Source organism: Misgurnus anguillicaudatus, chromosome 3 (assembly GCF_027580225.2).
Source record: "Misgurnus anguillicaudatus chromosome 3, ASM2758022v2, whole genome shotgun sequence".
Lineage (NCBI taxonomy): Eukaryota > Metazoa > Chordata > Actinopteri > Cypriniformes > Cobitidae > Misgurnus > Misgurnus anguillicaudatus.
In genome coordinates, this window is record NC_073339.2 from 22,484,036 (window position 1) to 22,503,874 (window position 19,839).

Below are 19,839 nucleotides of genomic sequence, written 5' to 3' on the forward strand. Positions count from 1 at the left end.
AAAAATGGATTTTGAGAACTGTCTTAGAAACGTCACCTTTCTTACTAAATGTATGTGCTCAGAGTCTTGTAAAAAATACTTTCAATTTTATTTTCATACAAGGTTATATATATATTTCACAAAAAATTACTTAAGGTATGCACTTTAAGTTATGTCCAGATGCATACAAGTGTGTTATACAAATTACATACACTTTCAACAGGGGATCCAAAGATTCTATCATAATGTTTATTAATGTAAATTTTGCTATTTAACAATTTTAGAGACGATATAAAGCTGTCAAGTTACACACACAAAAAAATATAAATATTGGAGATGAAAATTGAGGCGGTTTGTAAATGTAAATAGGCATGTGACGTTTCCATGTTTTACCATAAGAGGGCGCGAGTCTTTTTCAGGCCATATATAACATGCACATGCATCGGGGCGGCCTTTTCAGCTGAGTCTGCCATCAGGTCACAGCCAGAGCTGTACACCTCCTAAAAACTCCAAACAGAATCCGTCAAAATGATCATCTACAAGGACATCATCACCGGTAAGAATAGCCACTAACTCAACGCAGTCGTTCAAAATGTTACGATTTTACCGATATTTCTTGTGTTAGATGTTGGGGAGTTGTTTATAAACGCCGGTCTTTCCCGCTTTACTGCGGCCTAACTTTCTCGAAAGCTGTTAGCTTGGTGGCTAACGGTGTAAAGTTGTGAATAAATCTGTTACTCTGCTGTCGTCTTTAATATGTTCTAGCTGCGTCTATTTGATCAACTTACAGTATTTAAACCCTTGAACCGATACATGTTATGAAGTTTTTAGTTAAATTGTGTGGTAGAGTTGGCGTAAAATAAATGTTAGCGGTTTAGTTAAAACGCCGGTAAGCTGGTGTGGTATTCTGTAAAAGTTGTAAGATTTTACTGTTTTAACACGCATACTTTGGAAAAATATTATTATCTATTATAAAGAATGAGCGTATTTTGTGAATTTGATTTGTTTTTAGACCTAAACAAATTATTTTGTACGGCTAGGTGGTTGTATTCATTGTTGATTTCACAAACAGTTGTGAGATGATGAAATTACAGCTGAACAGGGCGTGTTACTACGCTAGTACAGTTTATTCATCACTCTGCCTTAAATGTGACTAATGAAATGCCACGTACAACCCACACGTGATCTTTGACGTTTTTATTTTGTTCACCGGCGATGAGATGTTCTCCGACATCTACAAAATCAAGGAGTCTGAGAATGGGATGATGATTGAAGTGGAGGGAAAGGTATGTTTTGTAATTAAAGTTAACATAACAGATGTTTGTTTAAAACCCTGTATAGTAAACAGCCCTGGTACAATGATGACAATCTTAGGACACCTTTGGAGGTATTGACCAATGAAACTAAACCATATACTGAGTACCTGTATAAAAAGGGCTATGTAAGTTTTATTTTTTGTTTACCTGAATACACTTTATAGAAAGCTAATTTGTGTCTGTAAACAATGTTCTGTTTTAGGACTGCTGATGTTCACGGTAGTTATGAATTATTAAAGACTTAGAAAGTCATATGCAACTACCTGGCTTACAATAAAACAATATTTCTAACCTAAAACTTAATAATTGGTATAAACTACTGTAAATTTTTTATGACAAACCACACAATGTAACACACCAAGTAGGGCGATCAGTTTGGTGATTTTATTTTATGGTTTTAGATTTTGATTAAAGAGCACCAATTATCCGATTCATGATTTTACATTTCCTTTTATGTGTAATTGTGTATTAGTGTTGTCACGATACCAAAATTATTGGTTCGATGCCGATACTATGTCAATGGGTTCGATTCCGATACTTTTTCTGAAAAGGGAGAAACACTCTCAAATCTCATTGCTGGTGCCTAATATTAAAAACAGGACAACATTCTAATCATATAACACACTAATAAATTAACATATATGAACAGCAGATATATTAAACATTTAAGCAAAATATAAAATATATCAAAATATAAAAAATAAATTAGAGCAATGGCATTCAAGGTAAAAAAAAAAAGGAATAATTTTAGCAGCATTATCTGAGTTTTTCTCTAGTGAGCATTAGCATAGTAAAAAAGATAAACAAGTACTTAAACAAATGCATTGCTTTTTGTTTGTTAATGTTAATACATTAACATTTATATGATAAACAGATTATAGTGTAAATATGAAAATATACCTCACTGAACGACATGAGGGTTAATAAATGACGTGTTTTTGTGAACTTAAAGCAAAACAGTATCTGGGTTCATTTTCTTTTTACCACAGTAAAAGTATTTTCTTGTCAGCTAAAATGCTGTCTAATTTTATAACTGTCTGTGAGGCGATTGTATTAACTTGGATCATTACAGGCAAAACGTGACCACACGCATATCAACAACAATTTGGAAAGTCTAGAATTAATAGTTTGGGATGATTATCAATCTCTCGTCGGCGTGTCGGTCCTTCAGTGCTTTGCTAGCCCCGTTAGCACGCGGCTCTGTAGCAACGCATATTTGGCTTACTTCACTTGTGTCCTTCGGGTTCGCATGTTTATTTGACTCGCATCCGAAAAAACCTCCACACAGCAACACTGCTTGGCTTTCTTGTACTACTGTTAAACCAGAGCGAACGAGACGAGGAGAGGAGGCGGAGCACTGTATTCACGTGCACTGTGTGTGCGGCGCCGTTTAAAAGAGAGAGAGAGAGAGAGCGTGCAGCTGGTGTTTGCAGAGTTACATAAAAAACAACTCGCAGCTCGTCTCGGAGTATCGAGTCCGCGGGGCACGAGTATTGGAATCGTTTTAAAATTTCTGTATCGATATCTATCGAAATATCGATAATTTTGACAACACTATTGTGTATTAGTTAGGGCTGTGACGATAACCGCATCACCGCAGTGATGCCTACCGCAGTGTTGAGGTCATCATCGGCATCACCACACTTTTTAATATTTTCATTATTTATTTATTTTGCTGGTGAAAGTTACAGAAGTGCATATGGTGTAATATGATATGAACTATAGACAAAATACATTGTTAATCATAATTTAGGCTTCTAAAAACAGCTTTCCGCACAAGGGGGAGGGACGGTCCATTAAACATAGCAGGGGTTTATTTTGTGGGCGTGTCTGATTTAATTACTAAGTTGTTATTTAATTACTAATTTTCAGTACATATTAAGTATAGTAACATGAAATAGTATTTATTTTCGATGTCTTTTGAGTTTAATATGAATTATGGAACAGTTTTTGTCACTGTTTGTAACCCATTTTATTGTACAATAAATTAAACCAGTTGCGTTTGGAGGAGGGCGTTACGGAGTGTTACCAGGAAAAACACTCTAAAAATGTCTAAAGAAATTGGAATCAAGGTTTTGCACAACTTACCAGAAACAATGTAAAGCTATGTTCTTTCAATTTTTTTCAGGTTCATATTCTATGAAATGTATTTTACAAAAATGGGTTTTAAATGACAAAAAAAATATATAATTCCGATTACATACAAAACAAATATAAAAACAAAAAATAGCATATAGAAATACATATTATTTAATTTTATCATTGCTAATATAATTTGTTTTAATAATAAAGAAGAATATTGTTTTCCGATGCTTTCCGGCGGGAAAATAAGAGTTTTTGTTGTGTGGTTAACCGCATAACTGCGTGATTTGTTGATGCTTCACCGCAGTAAGAAAAAAATCCAACCCGTCACAGCCCTAGTATTAGTACATGTTAACGATATGCAAAAGGTACATACCCCAAAGTAAACAATGGCGTGAGTTATTGTCTCCAACAATAACTTTTCGTAAATCTCTTTTCTTGGACTACAACAAAAACACGCATTGTAGGCAACAGTTTACTTCCTGGGATTGGTGATGTAGACAAGACCGACATTAACATAATTCTTCTTGCTTCGGACTCCGTCTGTAGGTTAGCTTTTGTTAGCATAATTAATGTAAGGAGTGTCACATTTTGTCAGAGGTGTTCAGGCCAATCACAACGTACAGATTAGCTGGAGTTGTGTTCAAAATCAGTACGTTTCAGGAAGATATGGAAACCTGGAGCTACAAAAATGTACAGTATGTGGAAATTTATGTTTTTTAACCATAAGCCACGCAGACACCTTGTATTATTACCAAATACACAAAAAAATTTTGAGGTGAGAAGAACAAAATCGTATTAGCGTAGGGGCTGTTCACATGTAATGCAAGTGTCACACAGTGATGTGGTTTAAATCAGCTTTGCAAAGCAGCTTTACATGAGAAGATGTAGAGGAGAACACAGAAAATCAATAGATAATATAAGAAGTAGAGATGGCGGCTAAGGTTAAACCGTACAAGCGAGTATGTTAATAATGTAACTTATACAGTAAAGTGCTAAGTTAAGCCAAAGTGGGCTGACTCTCCCTGGGACGAAAAAACCCAATGGGAAAAACTCCTAGAAGGACAAAAACCCTTGGGAGGAATTATATATAAGAGAGAGAGAGAGAGATACGGTAGGGATAGGAGGCGGGTAAGCGAATTAAACTGGTTTAGCCGGTAGTCATTGGTCGGGCATCGGCTGGTCATCACGTTGAAGGACAGCCAGTAGATCAGTGGTGCGATGACCTTCACAGCAACAGGAACTGGGTCTGTTTGTCTCATTGTCCTCGGGGTCGAGGACAAGACAGGGAGACAAAAACAGAGTTCTATTAGCGTAGGGGCCGTTCGCATGTAATGGAACTGTCATACATCATAGTGGTTTAAGTCAGCTCGGTTCCAGAAAGGCTAACTATTGCGGCAATAGCATATTACCCATATGAGGTATGTGAGTACTTTGCTCTAGACAAAATAACTACTGCGGGAAAAGTACATTTACTGGACATATTATGTGAATGCTTTGTTAAAGAAGAATGTCTTAAGTTTAGATTTAAATTGATCGACTGTATCTGATACTCGAACATTATCTGGTAAATCATTCCAGAGCTTAGGGACTAAGTAGGAAAAAGATCTACCACCTTTAGACACTTTTGATATTCTAGGGATAAATAAGTGACCAGAATTTTGTGAGCGCAGTTTACGTGATGGATTGTATTCTGATAGTACTTCTTTAATATACGAGGGCGCTAGGCCATTTAAGGCTTTGTAGGTGATTAGTAATATTTTAAATTGTATGCGATATTTAACTGGTAGCCAGTGTAAAGATGCCAGAATTGGACTGATGTGGTCATACTTTTTAGATCGAGTGAGCACTCTTGCGGTGGCGTTTTGAACCAGCTGTAGCTTGTTTACCTGATTTGCATGGCATCCCCTGAGTAACGAGTTACAATAGTCTATTCTAGAGGTCATAAAAGCATGGATAAGCTTTTCTGCATCTGATGCAGACAAAATATGGTGTTTTTAAGATATTTCTAAGATGGAAGAATGCTGTGCGGCAGACGTTGGAGATATGACTATCAAAAGATAGATTGCTGTCAAACATCACGTCTAAATTCTTAACCGTGGAAGATGGAAACATCTATGGGCAACTTATAATCTGACATATTATTGAACCGAATACAAACATAATAAGTATCTCTGTCTTATTGGAGTTTAGCATAAGAAAGTTATGTGCCATCCAGTCCCTAATATCACTAATGCAGTCTGTTAGCTTAGAAAACTGGTGGGTTTCGCTAGGATGCGACGAGATGTAAAGCTGGGTATCATCCGCATAGCAGTGAAAACTTATGTTATGTTTCCTGATAATGTCTCCTAGAGGTAACATGTATAACAAGAATAGGATGGGGCCTAGAACTGATCCCTGAGGTATGCCGTATTTAACGGGGGAGTGATATGACTCTTCCTCATTTACATAAACAAAGTGATATCGATTGGTTAGATACGATCTAAACCAGGCTAACGCCTGACCACTGATGCCAACATAGTTTTCTAGTCTATTGAGTAAGATTCTGTGATCTATTGTGTCAAAGGCTGCACTAAGGTCTAGTAATATAAGGATTGAGATTTCACCACGATCGGATGTTAATAGGAGGTCATTTGTAACTCTAAGCAGCACTGTCTCTGTGCTATGGTGGGGCCTGAATCCTGATTGGAACTTTTCATATGTATTATTATTCACTATGAAAGTGGCAAGCCAGCTACGCACAACTTTTTCTAATATTTTAGAAAGAAAAGGTAGATTTGAGATTGGTCTAAAGTTATTAAGATCTCCCTGAGGGGTATTGCACAAAAGCAAGATAAGGGATTAAAGGGCGATTTATAGTCGTGCGTAAGTTCTACGCCGTAGCTACGTAGCCTGTGCGTAGCCTGACGCGCACCTCGCAAAAATTTTAACAGCGCGTCAGTTCTACGCGGACCACAATCGCTGTGATTGGTCCACCAGAACCCCTCCCGTCAGGTAAAACCAGGGTTCCCACGCGTCCTGGAAAACCTGGAAAATGAAAGACCAATTTTCCAGTACTGGAAAACACATAAAAAATGGGGGGAAACGTCAAATGTCCTGGAAACGCTTGCGTTGTCCTGGAAAATTATTTTCCCTCCTGGTAGGATGAACGCAAACGGGTTAAAAATGTTATGCATGAATGTCTGTTTTGACCTGCCTTTAACGTGTAATATTGGGCTGGAGCGCTTGTCTGCTTTCATTTCCGCATGTAGCCAGCACACCGCCCCACGTGACACAAACCTGCCAATGTACGCGTTTGCGTAGCAAGTGCGCAATTTGACGACACAGTACGCTGGTAGGACTTGCCCCTCTAAACTACGGACATGTGAGTTCTGTGGCAAATATGCACGTGCGGTACTCCTGTCTGACAACACGATTCAGCAGCGTGGTGAAGCAGTTTCAGCTAATCATTGTAGAAAAGCAGAGAATAACAAGTCTACTGAACCTACAACGTAACATTCCCGTCCCTCTCCTCCTCCCCTCTGCCTCAGCACCGCTCTACTCAATGGCACTGCTCTGCCTCACTTTCTGTACCCCGTTCCCCATTTGCTGCAGTTGGGCTTAAAAAGGTAATGTGTGTGTGTGTGTGTGTGTGCGTGTGCGCGCGTGCGTACGTGTGTGTGTGTATGTGTGTGTGTACCGTACCTGCCAGCTTTTGGTAAATGTGAACCGTTACACGTAAGGATTCACTGTGAAAGCATTCGAGTCGAAGTCTAAGTGAAAAAATAATGTGTTGTGTACAGTAAGTATAATACATAAAATATAGGGGTGTGACGAGATCTCGTGCGATTAAATGTGTATCGCGAAATTAATTATGTCATGAGATTTCTCGGGGAGGTCAAATGCTGGCCGTTTCTTATACAAAATGCTGCATCCAGAGGTTGCATTTGTAGACTGCATACGTCATAAATTAAATGCATTATATTCTGTCTTTTACTGCGTTTGCTTTTTAAATCTTGCTCAATAATAACAGTGACTGTATCATTTCTACTGTAAAGAATTGGACTAATATTAAAGATTTAAATGGATTTAAACGTTGTTTGGCTAAAAGCATCCATTTAAAATTAAAGTAACTAAAGTGGGTAATTTACCGCCCCCTGTAGGCATTTGTTATAGTACATAATTCTGTTTTTTTAGGCTAAATGTGTTTACTAGTTTTGATACTTTATTTGGACGAATTATTATTGCATTGTCATTATTATGTAATGTTAAAGGTTATTATTTTATTACCAAAAATATCAAATTACTTCATTATCAATTAGCAAAATAATTTTTAGGGACAGTCCTAGATTAGTTAAAACATTTCAAAATAATGTGATTTCAGTTTCCCATTCATTTATTTTATCATTGAGAATTTCTTAACCTCTTACACTCTGAGGCTATTTTGGGGATTTTCTCCTGGATTTGGCCTACCCAATTTCAAAAGCTTTGCATACCCACAAGCAGAGGTGCACATACAAAAGTTTGGTATCATTTTACAGGAAACCCTCTGAAATTACATAAAACACTGTTAAAAATGCTCAACATGGTTGTATGTGTTGTCAGTCCTCTAATAAACACAAAAATAAATAGGCGCTTTTTGAGTTTTTTTTTCTAAAGTCTGTATTTAAAAGTGTATAACTCTGGCCCTGAGTGGGAACGAAACCTGCAGACAGTTTTGTTTGATTCCAGCAATTGCCAGCTTACAGAGGAAAAAGGAATTTTTTCTTTACCATAATAAATGCAAAAGTTATTTTACTCCAACTGATGGGAGGAATAATACGCTTATGGAGTACAATTTCTGCCAAAAAACATTTGAAGTGCTCCCATAACCACATACAGTGGAATAAATGCAATATCTTTATATCATTTTGCAGAAAACCCTTTGAAGTTACATAAAAAGCTGCTGTTTGTGACAAATATTGTTATTTATGTGGTTTTTCATATGATAAAACACCAAATTTTCTTTTTTTATGTTGTAAATACTGCCTCTGATAGTATATAACTCTGGTTCTGTGTGCTCTGGCGGACTGCGGGCAGTTCTGGTTGTTGCCAGCAGCAGACAGTAAACACCCAAAAAAAGAATGAACTCTTTAGCATGTCGCATTCAAAAGTTATTCTCATTTTACTGAAGTGTGCGAAAATACATTTTTCATATAAATATTAATTTTTTGTTTTGCACATATGATAAATAGCAAGGGATTATTCATGCACACAACCAAAGAAAATGCTGTGAATGGACTCATTTTTTGGAGTGGGACCTAGGAGAGAGGATGGTGTATCGTTTGTGGCTATCTGTGCTGTCTGGGGCGGTCCACACTCAATTGTCCCATATGTTTACAAAAGACGATTTTTTACATCGTTGTTCATTCGGCGATTGTTGGATATGTGATAAAAAATAGGACAAAAACAGGCAGCCTTATTCCTGAGAGTGAGAGCTTTCATTTGATATAAGACTTGCCCATGTTTGTCATACTTGAAAAATATGAAATATGTGAATATTAAATGATATTAAAAATTATGGGGGGGGTGATAGTGTAAATTAAGTGTAACTAACTTTCTTACAGTGAAACATATCTCAAAGTGATGCATATCTGCAGAAAATAGAGAGTCTAAGCTTTCAAACAGTATCTCATATGTGGTACTGGGTCCATGACAGACCATTCAAAATTAAAGGAATATTTTATATTAAGTCAAAATAAGATAATTCTGGACCCGGTACAGGGTCCACAGAGTCAAACAAGTTAAAAATAAAGTGACATTGCTTTGTTTTATATTGACCTTTTTGCACCGCAGTATAGGATTTGAGTTTGATATTTATAGTTTTGATTTATTTTTGCAGTGATTTTCATTTTTACTTGAAGAATGCAGGGGCCCGTACCATGAAAATGGTTAAACAAACTCAGGGTTACAGGATTAGTTTCAGGTTGACAAAACCAAGCCAATGTGCAGGCCTTGTTGGTAAAAGCTATTTTCATGGTACCCAAAACCCAGGATTTGCACAAACTAATCCTAAACAAAGCTGGCTAACCAACTAAACCAGCTTCATGGTATAGGCCCCAGGTGTCAGATGCACTAAGTTAACTGTAAGTAAACAGTAAACAGATAAAGTAAAGGAAATTGTTTTGGTGATTTATTGAACATAAAATATTTTGTTGAGAAAGTACAAGAGAGACAGACTGAGATGAATAAACATTTTAAGCAATCTGGTTAAATGTACAAAATATAAGGTACAATTGTAGAAAATAGCAAAGCTTCTCCAAAGCTTGGGATATATGATATACTTCAGATCCATTTCATACACCAGTAGGCTAAATGGATTTTGCATTTAAACACATTTAGCTTTACAAAAGGTCTATCCATTTCAGCAATATAATTGACAAAACAGTTACAAAGATAGGATAAATCGAAATAATTTAGAGTCACAAACACATAACTCATCAGTTTATGCTATACCAGATGCGTAATGTGCCTTGGTGCGAGCAGATGCAATTAATTTAGAAGTCCGATAATAGTTAATATTTTCTAACGTTAGTGACTGATTGCGAATACAGCTTGACTGTGAGAGTTTGGATTTTTAAACTGATATCAGCAATGATGATATGATACTATCACTACTACCCAGCCTTAGTTGTGATAACTTGACTTACACTGTAGCAGCTGAAAATGTCCTGGAAACGTCCTGGAAAATCTTTTCAAGAAAAGAGTGGGAACCCTGAAAACAAACTGCGTCATGGGTATTTCCGTTTGCGACGGTGAAAACAAAGATGAACCAAGTTGAGGAGTGATTTAACTCAATCTGCAACAAAAGTCACTGTTTATATACTTCCATCATTGCTGGTCTTCTCAAATCATACACAACAAGTTGCGGTTTCTTCTTCGTTTGTGGGTTAGCTTGCCAAGTTTCTTCTTCTCTGACGGTCGCGCTGCTACTGTGGTTTCACGCGTGGATACTGCCTACCAGCGGTTTGCGCGTGTGTTTGCACGTCGACGCGGAGGACGACGCAAAAGTATAAATGAAAACCGACGCGGAACCTACGTCGTCGCGGCTACGCCGTAGGACCTACGCACGACTATAACGAGCCCTTAAGCTGGGATTTTCCAGTTATCCTGGCTGAATTTAGCCCTGACTCGGTTGCATGAAGCAGGCTAACAACCAGGCTAAGATTAATCCTAGTGATTAATTTAATTCAAAGAACGTTATTAATCCCAGGGGGAATGTGCTTTAATGTTACAATTATAGAAAAGAAAGAAATTAAAGAAAAAAGAAATAAAAACATAACTGCCCATCAATGTTTTAAAAATTAATAGATAAGAAATAAAAAAAACTATAACTTTTCCCATATAAAAAAAGGTAATTTACTTCAATAGTGAATTGTCCCAGCACTTACAAATTGGAGTTAAACAGCCTAATGACCACAGGTATAAAGAATCTGCTAAAATGCTCAGTAGAACACTTAGCAGTGATCAGTCTCTGACTAAATGTACTTCTCTGTTCGGCCAGCACCCTATGTAGTGGGTGAAAGGGATTGCTTAGAATTGAATATAGTTTTGAGAGTATTCTTTTCTCAGCCACAACAGAACAGAGTCCAGCTCCATACCAAGTACAGAGCCAGCGCCTCTAATGAATTTGTCCAGTTTATTTCTGTCCGCCACCATCATACTAATTCCCCAACAGACCACTGCATAAAAATTGATGCTAGACACCATAGACTCATAAAACATTCACAGCATGGTATAGCAGACTATACCATTTCAGATTAATCGGCTAGTTTCTCTGAATCCTACTAGATATTCATGTGTTTTAGTCACTTCATGGTCTTGCATAAAAATACTAGATATACTGTAATTTATTTAGTGTTATTAAGACTTCTGTCAGGGGTTTGATGAATAAATTTATTAATGCAGTTGTAAGAAATGGCTGATGAAGTTGAAATGCGGTTTCAATTAAGTACATATGTAGACTAGCATTAAGATATGAGAAATACCTGATTGAGAGGTACGGATTCTCATGTGATGTAAGAAATGTCAGTCTAGCACTGAAATCACTTCTACAAGATTGCAAGTAACAGGAACAGATTACTCCATAAAGTGTTACGGGCAGCCACACATTATTTTGTGTAACAGCTTTCCCTATTGTCTTTGGATGCAGTGGATGGCACCCACCCCTATGACAGATATATAAGACTTTTTTTAATGTTAAACTTAGTACAGACAATAAAATGTTAGCAGACACTACCTTATGTGTAGATTTATTTCTGCAATCAAGTCATCAGCATGCAGAATGTTCTTGATCTTGATTTTCAGAAAGTGATGGATGGTCCAAATTATTATGCACATGCTATTTTTGTTTGTTTTTTAAAATAAAGTCAGTAAGTTTACAAGTTGTATTTTAATCTCAATAGTTATATGACATTGTGCATGTTATTCTATTTAAATACATAATTTGACGTATTTAAAATCTCAAAAGATACTTTATTACTTAAATATGCAAATTATGCTTTTCCAAATTATTATGCAAAATGCACTTTATCAAAATTCAGTGTGTTAAAATAATCCACAAAACAGATATCTGTCAAATGTGCTGCATAGACAGATAATAAAAAACATTGTAAATCAAATAATGTATTTAAGACAGGTTACATAATAATATATGAGCATGTTTTTGACATGACTTTTACTGTCCCATTTATTAAACTTGTAAGTCTATAGTTTTTGTCTTTTTTTCTATTGAAGATGCTAGTATTGTATCCCAGAGTTTATGTTTGAATATGAATTATAGTGCTGTCCACCTCACAGATCTTTCATATAATGATACTCCATAAAGAGGTCAGCGGATAGTATTCATACTGTACCTTAATTTTTTATTTTTTTCATGGCCATATTAAAGTAGTCAGTGTTGCTTTTTTGCAGCATGCTATATCCTGCATGAAAGTAAATTAATTTCAGAAGACATGATTCATTTTTTCCTATGCCCATCTTTAAGGTACTCTACATATCTTCCAGATGTCCTTTTGGCCCCCTCAAGGGACCTACTATCTTACTTCCCAATATTCCAGTCCAAACCAGCCTTGTTTGAACATGGTGGCTATTCACCAACAATTCAGAATATACTATTCAGTGTTTTATAGCATGTCAATGAATACAACTGTTTGAAAACTTATGAAGCTCACAGTAAATGTAGTATTTTTGGAAGCTTTAGTTTGGGGGTGGGGTTGAAATCCACTTGTATGCACTGAGGGATCCCATATTGAGGGCTTCTTGGTATTACAGAGACATCAGCATGTTTGCTTTTTAGCAGTGGCATTTTTATTGTTGCCTTTTCCTAATATTTTCCTTAAAAAAATCTTCATATGGTCAAATCCTGTACATAAATCTTATAATAATTCAATGATTTCTGTTTAGTTCCACCAAATCTAAATTGTTATAGAAAATAAATAGCTTTTTTAAGAAAATGCAATTTTTTTTGCATCAAATACTGTAGATACACATAGTAGTAGTTAAGTGTTTGCAGTTTCATGATGAATTTTTATGAGTTTTATCAATTTTTGCATCAGTGATTCTGTGATCGATTCCGTGGTCTGTTAAAGAATTCCGTGAACGTGCACTTATCCTAGCTAGCTACACCTGGCTTGACATAGCTGCACGTTCTCATCCTGGCTTAGCAATCGTGCAACAGACTTAGCCAGGATGGGCTGATTAAACTAGGTCAAGCTGGGCCTTTTCTGTTATCCTGGCTTTCTTAATTCTACTTTTGTGCAATACCCCCCTGGTCAAGGTTTGTTTTTAATGAGTGGTCTAATAACTGCTAGTTTGAAAGCTGTTGGAACGTATCCTAATTCTAGAGATGAGTTAAAGATATAAAGTACCGTGTCTGACACTACATGAAATACCTCTTTTAGTAATTTTTTGGGAACGGGGTCAAGTATACAGGACGATGATTTGGATGACGTTACTAATTTAGAGAGCTCTTCTATTGTAGTAGGTTTAAATGACTCAAGATGTTCGTATGGTAATCTAGTGGAAAATGTACTATTGGGTAGATTGGTCTTTAAGAAAAATTAAACCTGTCGACCCGTTTGACTAAGGCCTGAAGCCCCACTGTCGTTGTTAATGCAGGTTCAGTGGCAAATGGGTCTATATTGCATACTATTTACAAGACCACGAGAAAACGCCAAAATTGCAACCCGACCATACGTGCCAACCCGTTTGACTAAGGCCGGAAGCCCCACTGTCGTCGTTAATGCAGGTTCAGTGGCAAATGGGTCTGTATGGCATCCTATTCACAAGACACACGAAAGTGCCAAAATTGCAACCCGACCATACGTGCCAACCCGTTTGACTAAGGCCGGAAGCCCCACTGTTGTCGTTAATGCAGGTTCAGTGGCAAATGGTGGCAAACTATTTAATGCAATTCATTTTGAAGTGTTCATGAAGATAAGGTTTTTATTTATTTGGTTGGTCTGTGTTATGACCGTGAGTGCTTTGTTCCGTAAAAATAACTATTGCGAGTTAAGTACCTTTACTAGACAAATTATGCGAATGCTTTGTTAAAAAGTTTTAAGTCTAGATTTAAAATTATCGACTGTGTCTGATAATCTGTTATCAGTGTTTCATAATTTTTTTAGCTTTGCAGACATTGAAAAAAAATGTAAATGCTGGTAATTGAAACCATCCCACTTAGCTATATCACCCAAACGATAAGCCCAACCAATTGTTTTATTTATTTTACTTTGGGTAACAAATACTTTAAACAATAAATCCATAAATATGAGCATACAATACACAACTTGGTGCACCATCTAAACAATATACATTGCTGTAAAAAAGAAAAACACTATAAATGTGTGACAGTGGAATTCATTAACCACTTAAAACTTGAAATAAGTTTTTAAAAGTTCAAAAACAAATAATGACCCAAAATCCCTTTGTCTCTACACGGAGTATACAAAAACTTCTCGATCCCATGTTTCAACATTTTTAGGACGAGAGCTCAAGTATAGATAATGCTTGCATCCTCTGAAGTAAAGCATGCACGGTAAGATTTGATTCAGGGATTTTCAGAGTCAATCATTTTAAATTAAAGGCCGGGAATAGTTTGTGCTGAGCCCTAATTTCAAGATTCAGCTTGTGCTGATTGATGTTTTACCTTAAAGTGATAGTTCACCCAAAAATGAAAATTCTGTCATTTACTCACTCTCGTGTTGTGAAAACCTGTATAGATTTCGTTGTTCTGGTGAACACAAGGGAGGATGTTTTGAGGGATGTTTGTAACCAAACTGATCGTGGACCCCATTTACTTTCATAGTATTCTTTTTCCTACTGGGGAGGTCAATGGGGTCCACGAGCGGTTTGGTTGCAGACATTTCTCAGGGTGTCTTCCGTTGTGTTCATCAGAACAGGGAAATTTGTGCAGGTTTGTAACAGCATGAGGGGGAGTGAATTAAGGGGTTTTCATTTTTGGGTGAACTATCCCTTTTAAGGACAGTGTGGCATCAGCTATTGTGACAATTTTGTTTTTTATTGAAGATGATCTCAAGGGCAGAGGGAGACATCGATGATGCTTTGATTGGTGGCAATGCATCAGCAGAAGTTCAAGATGAGGGCTGTGAGACTTCCATGGTCAGTGGTGTGGATATTGTCCTCAACCACAAACTTCAAGAGACATCTTATGACAAGAAGTCTTACACGGCATACATCAAGGACTACATGAAAGCGTAAGTGCTCATGACACAATCCTTGTCAAAGAAATACAAAATAAATGGCAGCTATCACTTAAATAAGTATGTTGTACCTTACAACAGACTTTGTGTACTGTAAATATCGTGTGGTTTAACTAAAATTTTTTGCTGGGTTATCCTGCTTTTTTTGCATCATTGACAGCTCAGAGTCTTGTATTGTGGCCACCTGGGTTTAAAGATGTGAAGATGCAAAATTAAAAGTCCCTGCGCTTTCTGCTTGCACTATGAGTGGCATGTAAGATTGAATTGGGGACAACAAAAAGTTCAGTGTTTTCATTGCACTTCACAGTGATGTGGATGTAGCTTTGAAGCATAACAAATTTGGCAATTTCTATAACAGAGTTAAAGCCAAACTTCAGGAGACTGCACCTGACAGGGTAGATCCCTTTATGGCTAATGCACCAGCTGAGGTCAAGAAAATTCTAGGCAACATCAAGAACTATCAGGTAGGCTGCAGAAGTTTCTTATATTTTTAATGCACTGCTAATAGTGACAAATGTTTACTTAAGGTTTGTCATCACTAGGCACTTTTATTTAATTTAATGCAGAGTGTGTTCCTTAAAGGTATTGCGGAGGATTTTCTTTTTCTGGGTGGATCATCAAGACTATTGGTCCTCATAGGTGTCAATCAGGAGTGTTGCGCAATTGCATTTTTTTTAAAGTGGAGAAGGCGGTTCTTTTCTAAAATGCGAGAAAGTCCTCCGCTATACCTTTAAGTCTTCGTTATCTTCTAAAATATATATAGTTGTAACCTTTTTGAAGTATGACCCTTTAAGTTGAGTGTCCCACTAACAGAATTTTTGTCTTATCAGTTTTTCACTGGTGAGTCCATGAACCCAGATGGTGTAATTGGTCTCCTTGACTTCCGTGAGGATGGCGTCACACCATTCATGCTCTTCTTTAAGGATGGTTTGGAGATTGAGAAATGTTAAGTTTATGAATTTAAAAACAGAAGCAAAACTATTTTATTCTATGTTATTTACAAAGAACATCTAAAGCCAGGGTAGACAGGTTCGGAGATGCTTGCAATAGCAAGATAGCTTTAAACGCATAAGATCCCACCGGCAATAGTGCTTTCCAAAGCCACACCTCCTCTATAACTCAAGTGCACTCTGCCTGATGGCCAATCAAATCTGGCCCAGTGACCCTAGCCCAAATTCCCAACTTTTACTTTTAGTAGTCATCAAAATTGACAGCTGATCGGATGAATATTACATGGTCCTGTGCCTATATTTAGACAACTTGATTGATTGCTATTAGGTTGTGAAGAAACTTTCAACCAGCATAAAAAAACATGTTTAAGGAAAAATCGCCTAAAAATGATTTTTAAAATGTAGTATAGTATAAACAAAGAGTATAGAAGCCCAAGAGGCGAAACTCTGTTGTGTTATGGGTAACAGTCTGTAGATGGTGCTGCGGAGCCATGGCCGCCATTATGGACTGTAAGCTGCTGAAATCGTTAGCGCGCCTCACAACTGTGAAGATGAGCAAGTGGTTAAAACGCAAGCAGTGTTCTGCAATAAATTGCAAAGATTATCAGTCCACCAGAAACTTGTTAATATTTTTGTGATATTCTATGTAAAAGATGAACTCTTAAGAAATGTTCATTTATAATTTTATTTATTTTTCCAAATCATATATATGGTGATGTTCACTCATTTCAAAATCAACATTTGAATAAATATCTTATTACTGTGTGTCTGCCCATATATTATTTCATGAATTTCTGTTATTCATATAACAAGAAAAATGCATAATATAACATAAATATTGATAGATTATAGGTTTGCAGTAATTTTATAATTGTATCTTTGCAAACCGTAAGTGGTAGGCTAATGAAGCCGATTCGGTGGGGGACATACCCTTACGAAAAAGAATCTTATAGTATTTTTGGACAAAATAGTATAGTAATCTTATAGGAATACTATAGTAATTTGGGACATACTATGGAAGTACGATAAGACTACTTTAGAAATACTATAGCAGCTTTAAAATATTATAGAGGCATTAGAACATCACAGAAGTATGTTATGTTCTGTAATACCTCTATAACATCCCAGAGCCGCCACAGCACTTCTACAGTAGTCCTATCGTACCTTTATAGTAATATTTTGTCCCAAAATACTATTTTCCTAAGGATAATTAGGCCATGCATAACCACGTTGTTTTCGTATTTAGATATGACGACCAGAAAAAAAAAGTTATGCCAAGTTTTTATGTTAAGTTGGTTCAGTGCCATTGACTCTTATTTTTCAGCGTTTTCCTTCAGTTTTCAGTCCATAATGGCGGCCGTCACGTCATGGGGGCAACTGTTGCTATGGAGCGTTCTATTGAGTTTCGCCTCTTGGGCTTCTATACTCTTTGGTATAAATTCAAATAAGTAAAAAAGCATTAAAGGCAGGGTATCTCAGTTAATCCAAAAACATTTTTAGTTATGCCGGTTAAAAGACTCCTCACATCCTGATAGCAATCACTGTTAAATTGTTTAAATGTATTTGTAGAAATTTATGTCATCTGTGAAAGGCGTAGGACCAAAAAATGTTAAACCAATCATAGATTTCGGTCTGAACGGACGTTGCCCTTTTTGTTCCTCATCCGTAAGCGTAATTTGAATGCCACCATGCAGCTTGGTCACGCAGACACCATATGTTCTGTGACCTCACCTCCCGTCTGTAAACTGAGGGAGAATCGCAAACTTCCCTGCTTAATTGACAACCTGCACAGGAGCCCCAAAATGAAAGACATGTTTCTAACAACAACAAAAACTACCTGGATCAGCAAAGAGCAAAAACTAAAATTAACATTGGTAACTTTACTGCTTTACCACGAGATGCAAACAGCTGCAGAAGGCAAAGGGTCTGAAAGGGTTGTTGCACTGTTTATTTTGGTAAGGTAGGTATGCGATATGTTTGTTTGGAGAAGGATTCAGATATTCTACTTTGATGAAACATTGTGTTGCTTATGAAATTTGTGTTCGTTTATGGGTTAGCATAAAGATATAATTACTACGTCTACACAACCGAAAGTGTGCTTTAACTAATTCTGATGTGAAACAGTTGTTTATGTTGGTTATTTTGGTAATGTTATTCACTTTGTACTGCAAAGTTTTCTCACTGGTGAATGAGACATGAGATGTGATCTGTGCGTGTTCTTGTGTTTTGAAAGAGGCATGACTTTGGATGGCGATTTGAATGGAGGGTGGGATCGTGATTTCATTGGTAGTCGCCTACCGTTAGCATTTTTTCAAAATGTTATACCCTACCTTTAATGTTTTGCAAGTAGCATCCACTGATAGACCTGTTGCAGCAATAAGTGGCCTCTGGGTTTGCACTAGGATGCGATAGTAAACCTCCTTATGTCTACTTGTCATCTGAAAGGTGGCTTGTATTGACTGAAGAGGAGAATAAACACTTTTGTTAGCTTTTAGAGATATGAACTGTTGTACAAATCTGGCTATACTACACTGATTTTAATATTTTTAAATACATTTTTTAAAATGTCTTTGTAATTGTTGTAATAAACCTAAATGTTGTGTTTTTTTTTTTGCAAAGTTACCTGCCAAACACGGTATTAAATTAATAATGCATTCAGAAGCATAATGTCATTCTCATCTTTTTTATCCACACAGGATTTTGGTTGTAATTTACAATTTGTTTTAAAAATGATTTTGTTTTCTGTTTCTCTCTATAGTAAAGAGTACCCTTCCAACACTGGCCTCTGCTCTGTGGATTAAACAAGACATTCCCTCTAATCCTTTGCATCAGGACCAGAGGCTCTTTTAACTTCACGAAGCCACTGTTTTTCATTTCTTGATTGGCTTATGTCTTTTAACGCTAAAGACATGATTGTCCTTTCAAAAAAATAAAAACAGGACTTTTAGCAAGCCAAACCACAATGTGAAAATGATGTGGTTAAAAACTGAATTGTTTATTCCGCTCATGGAGGTGAAGATGACTGCTGGCTTTTCATTTGCTCTGCATGTCAGCTTCTGGTTTCAGCAAATGTACAGTTGTAATTTCCCCTTTTCCCATTGAATCAGAGGATTGTATAGGATTTCTTGGCACAATTTGTGAAAATAAAGTCAAGCGCCTGGCTAATTCAAGATGTTGCCTGTGTTAACCGTTACTGTGTGTTATGTGTTGTCATTAAGAAGCATTGTTTCTGTGAACAGAGAAGAAACGGCTGTAATGTGCGACTCGTGACAAAGCAAACAATTGTTAGTAATAACCAAGTTGTAGATCTTATTTGTTGTACACCAATAGATGCACATCAATATTATTTTTACATGTTCACAAACTCATCTGCAGATGGGCCACCCATGATTAATCAGTGTTATGTTTTCCAAATCTAATATAGACAAGCCACAGTCTGACTAATAACAATACATATACCCATGTTTGCTGGGTCTTTGTCTTGTTTCCAAACTTCTGCCCTGTAAATTAATTGGGTGTGCGGAGCTATGACGTTATTGTGAGTGATGAGCAGGTTGCTTTGCTCTAGTAGTACTCATGTCCTATGCTGATTGGTCACTTTGGCGAAATGCATACTTGTAGTTTTTGTCATCTATTGCGATTTCACTGGTTGCTCATCTGGAATATATAACGAATAAAACATCTGACAGTAGTTTTTACTGACAGGTTTAAAAAGGTAATAACTGGTTAAATGTGAATTGGTGTGCAAATGCTGCTTGCATCTAATCCAGT

General features: G+C 36.7%; 1 protein-coding gene and 2 non-coding genes across 4 annotated transcripts; all 3 read left to right on the top strand.

Annotated features, from left to right (window-relative positions):
• The first annotated feature begins 376 nt into the window (after positions 1 to 376).
• Positions 377 to 19,238, top strand: tpt1 (tumor protein, translationally-controlled 1). 2 transcript variants are annotated; one of them, XM_073863137.1, is made up of 6 exons: positions 377 to 529; positions 1,186 to 1,265; positions 14,925 to 15,112; positions 15,477 to 15,582; positions 15,949 to 16,065; positions 18,827 to 19,238. In XM_073863137.1, the coding sequence occupies exons 1-6, from the start codon at positions 508 to 510 to the stop codon at positions 18,827 to 18,829; spliced, it is 516 nt and encodes a 171-aa protein (XP_073719238.1). In that variant the 5' UTR covers positions 377 to 507; the 3' UTR covers positions 18,830 to 19,238. The 2 variants fall into 2 exon arrangements, with proteins under 2 accessions (XP_073719238.1, XP_073719240.1); XM_073863139.1 differs by lacking the exon at positions 18,827 to 19,238 and having other exon boundaries at positions 15,949 to 16,068.
• LOC129445551 (small nucleolar RNA SNORD58) lies at positions 1,333 to 1,403 on the top strand. The gene has a single exon (XR_008644819.1). It is a non-coding gene; the product is annotated as a small nucleolar RNA SNORD58 (small nucleolar RNA).
• On the top strand, positions 18,416 to 18,543 carry LOC129445553 (small nucleolar RNA SNORA31). Its single transcript, XR_008644821.1, has one exon. It is a non-coding gene; the product is annotated as a small nucleolar RNA SNORA31 (small nucleolar RNA).
• Positions 19,239 to 19,839: the final 601 nt, after the last annotated feature.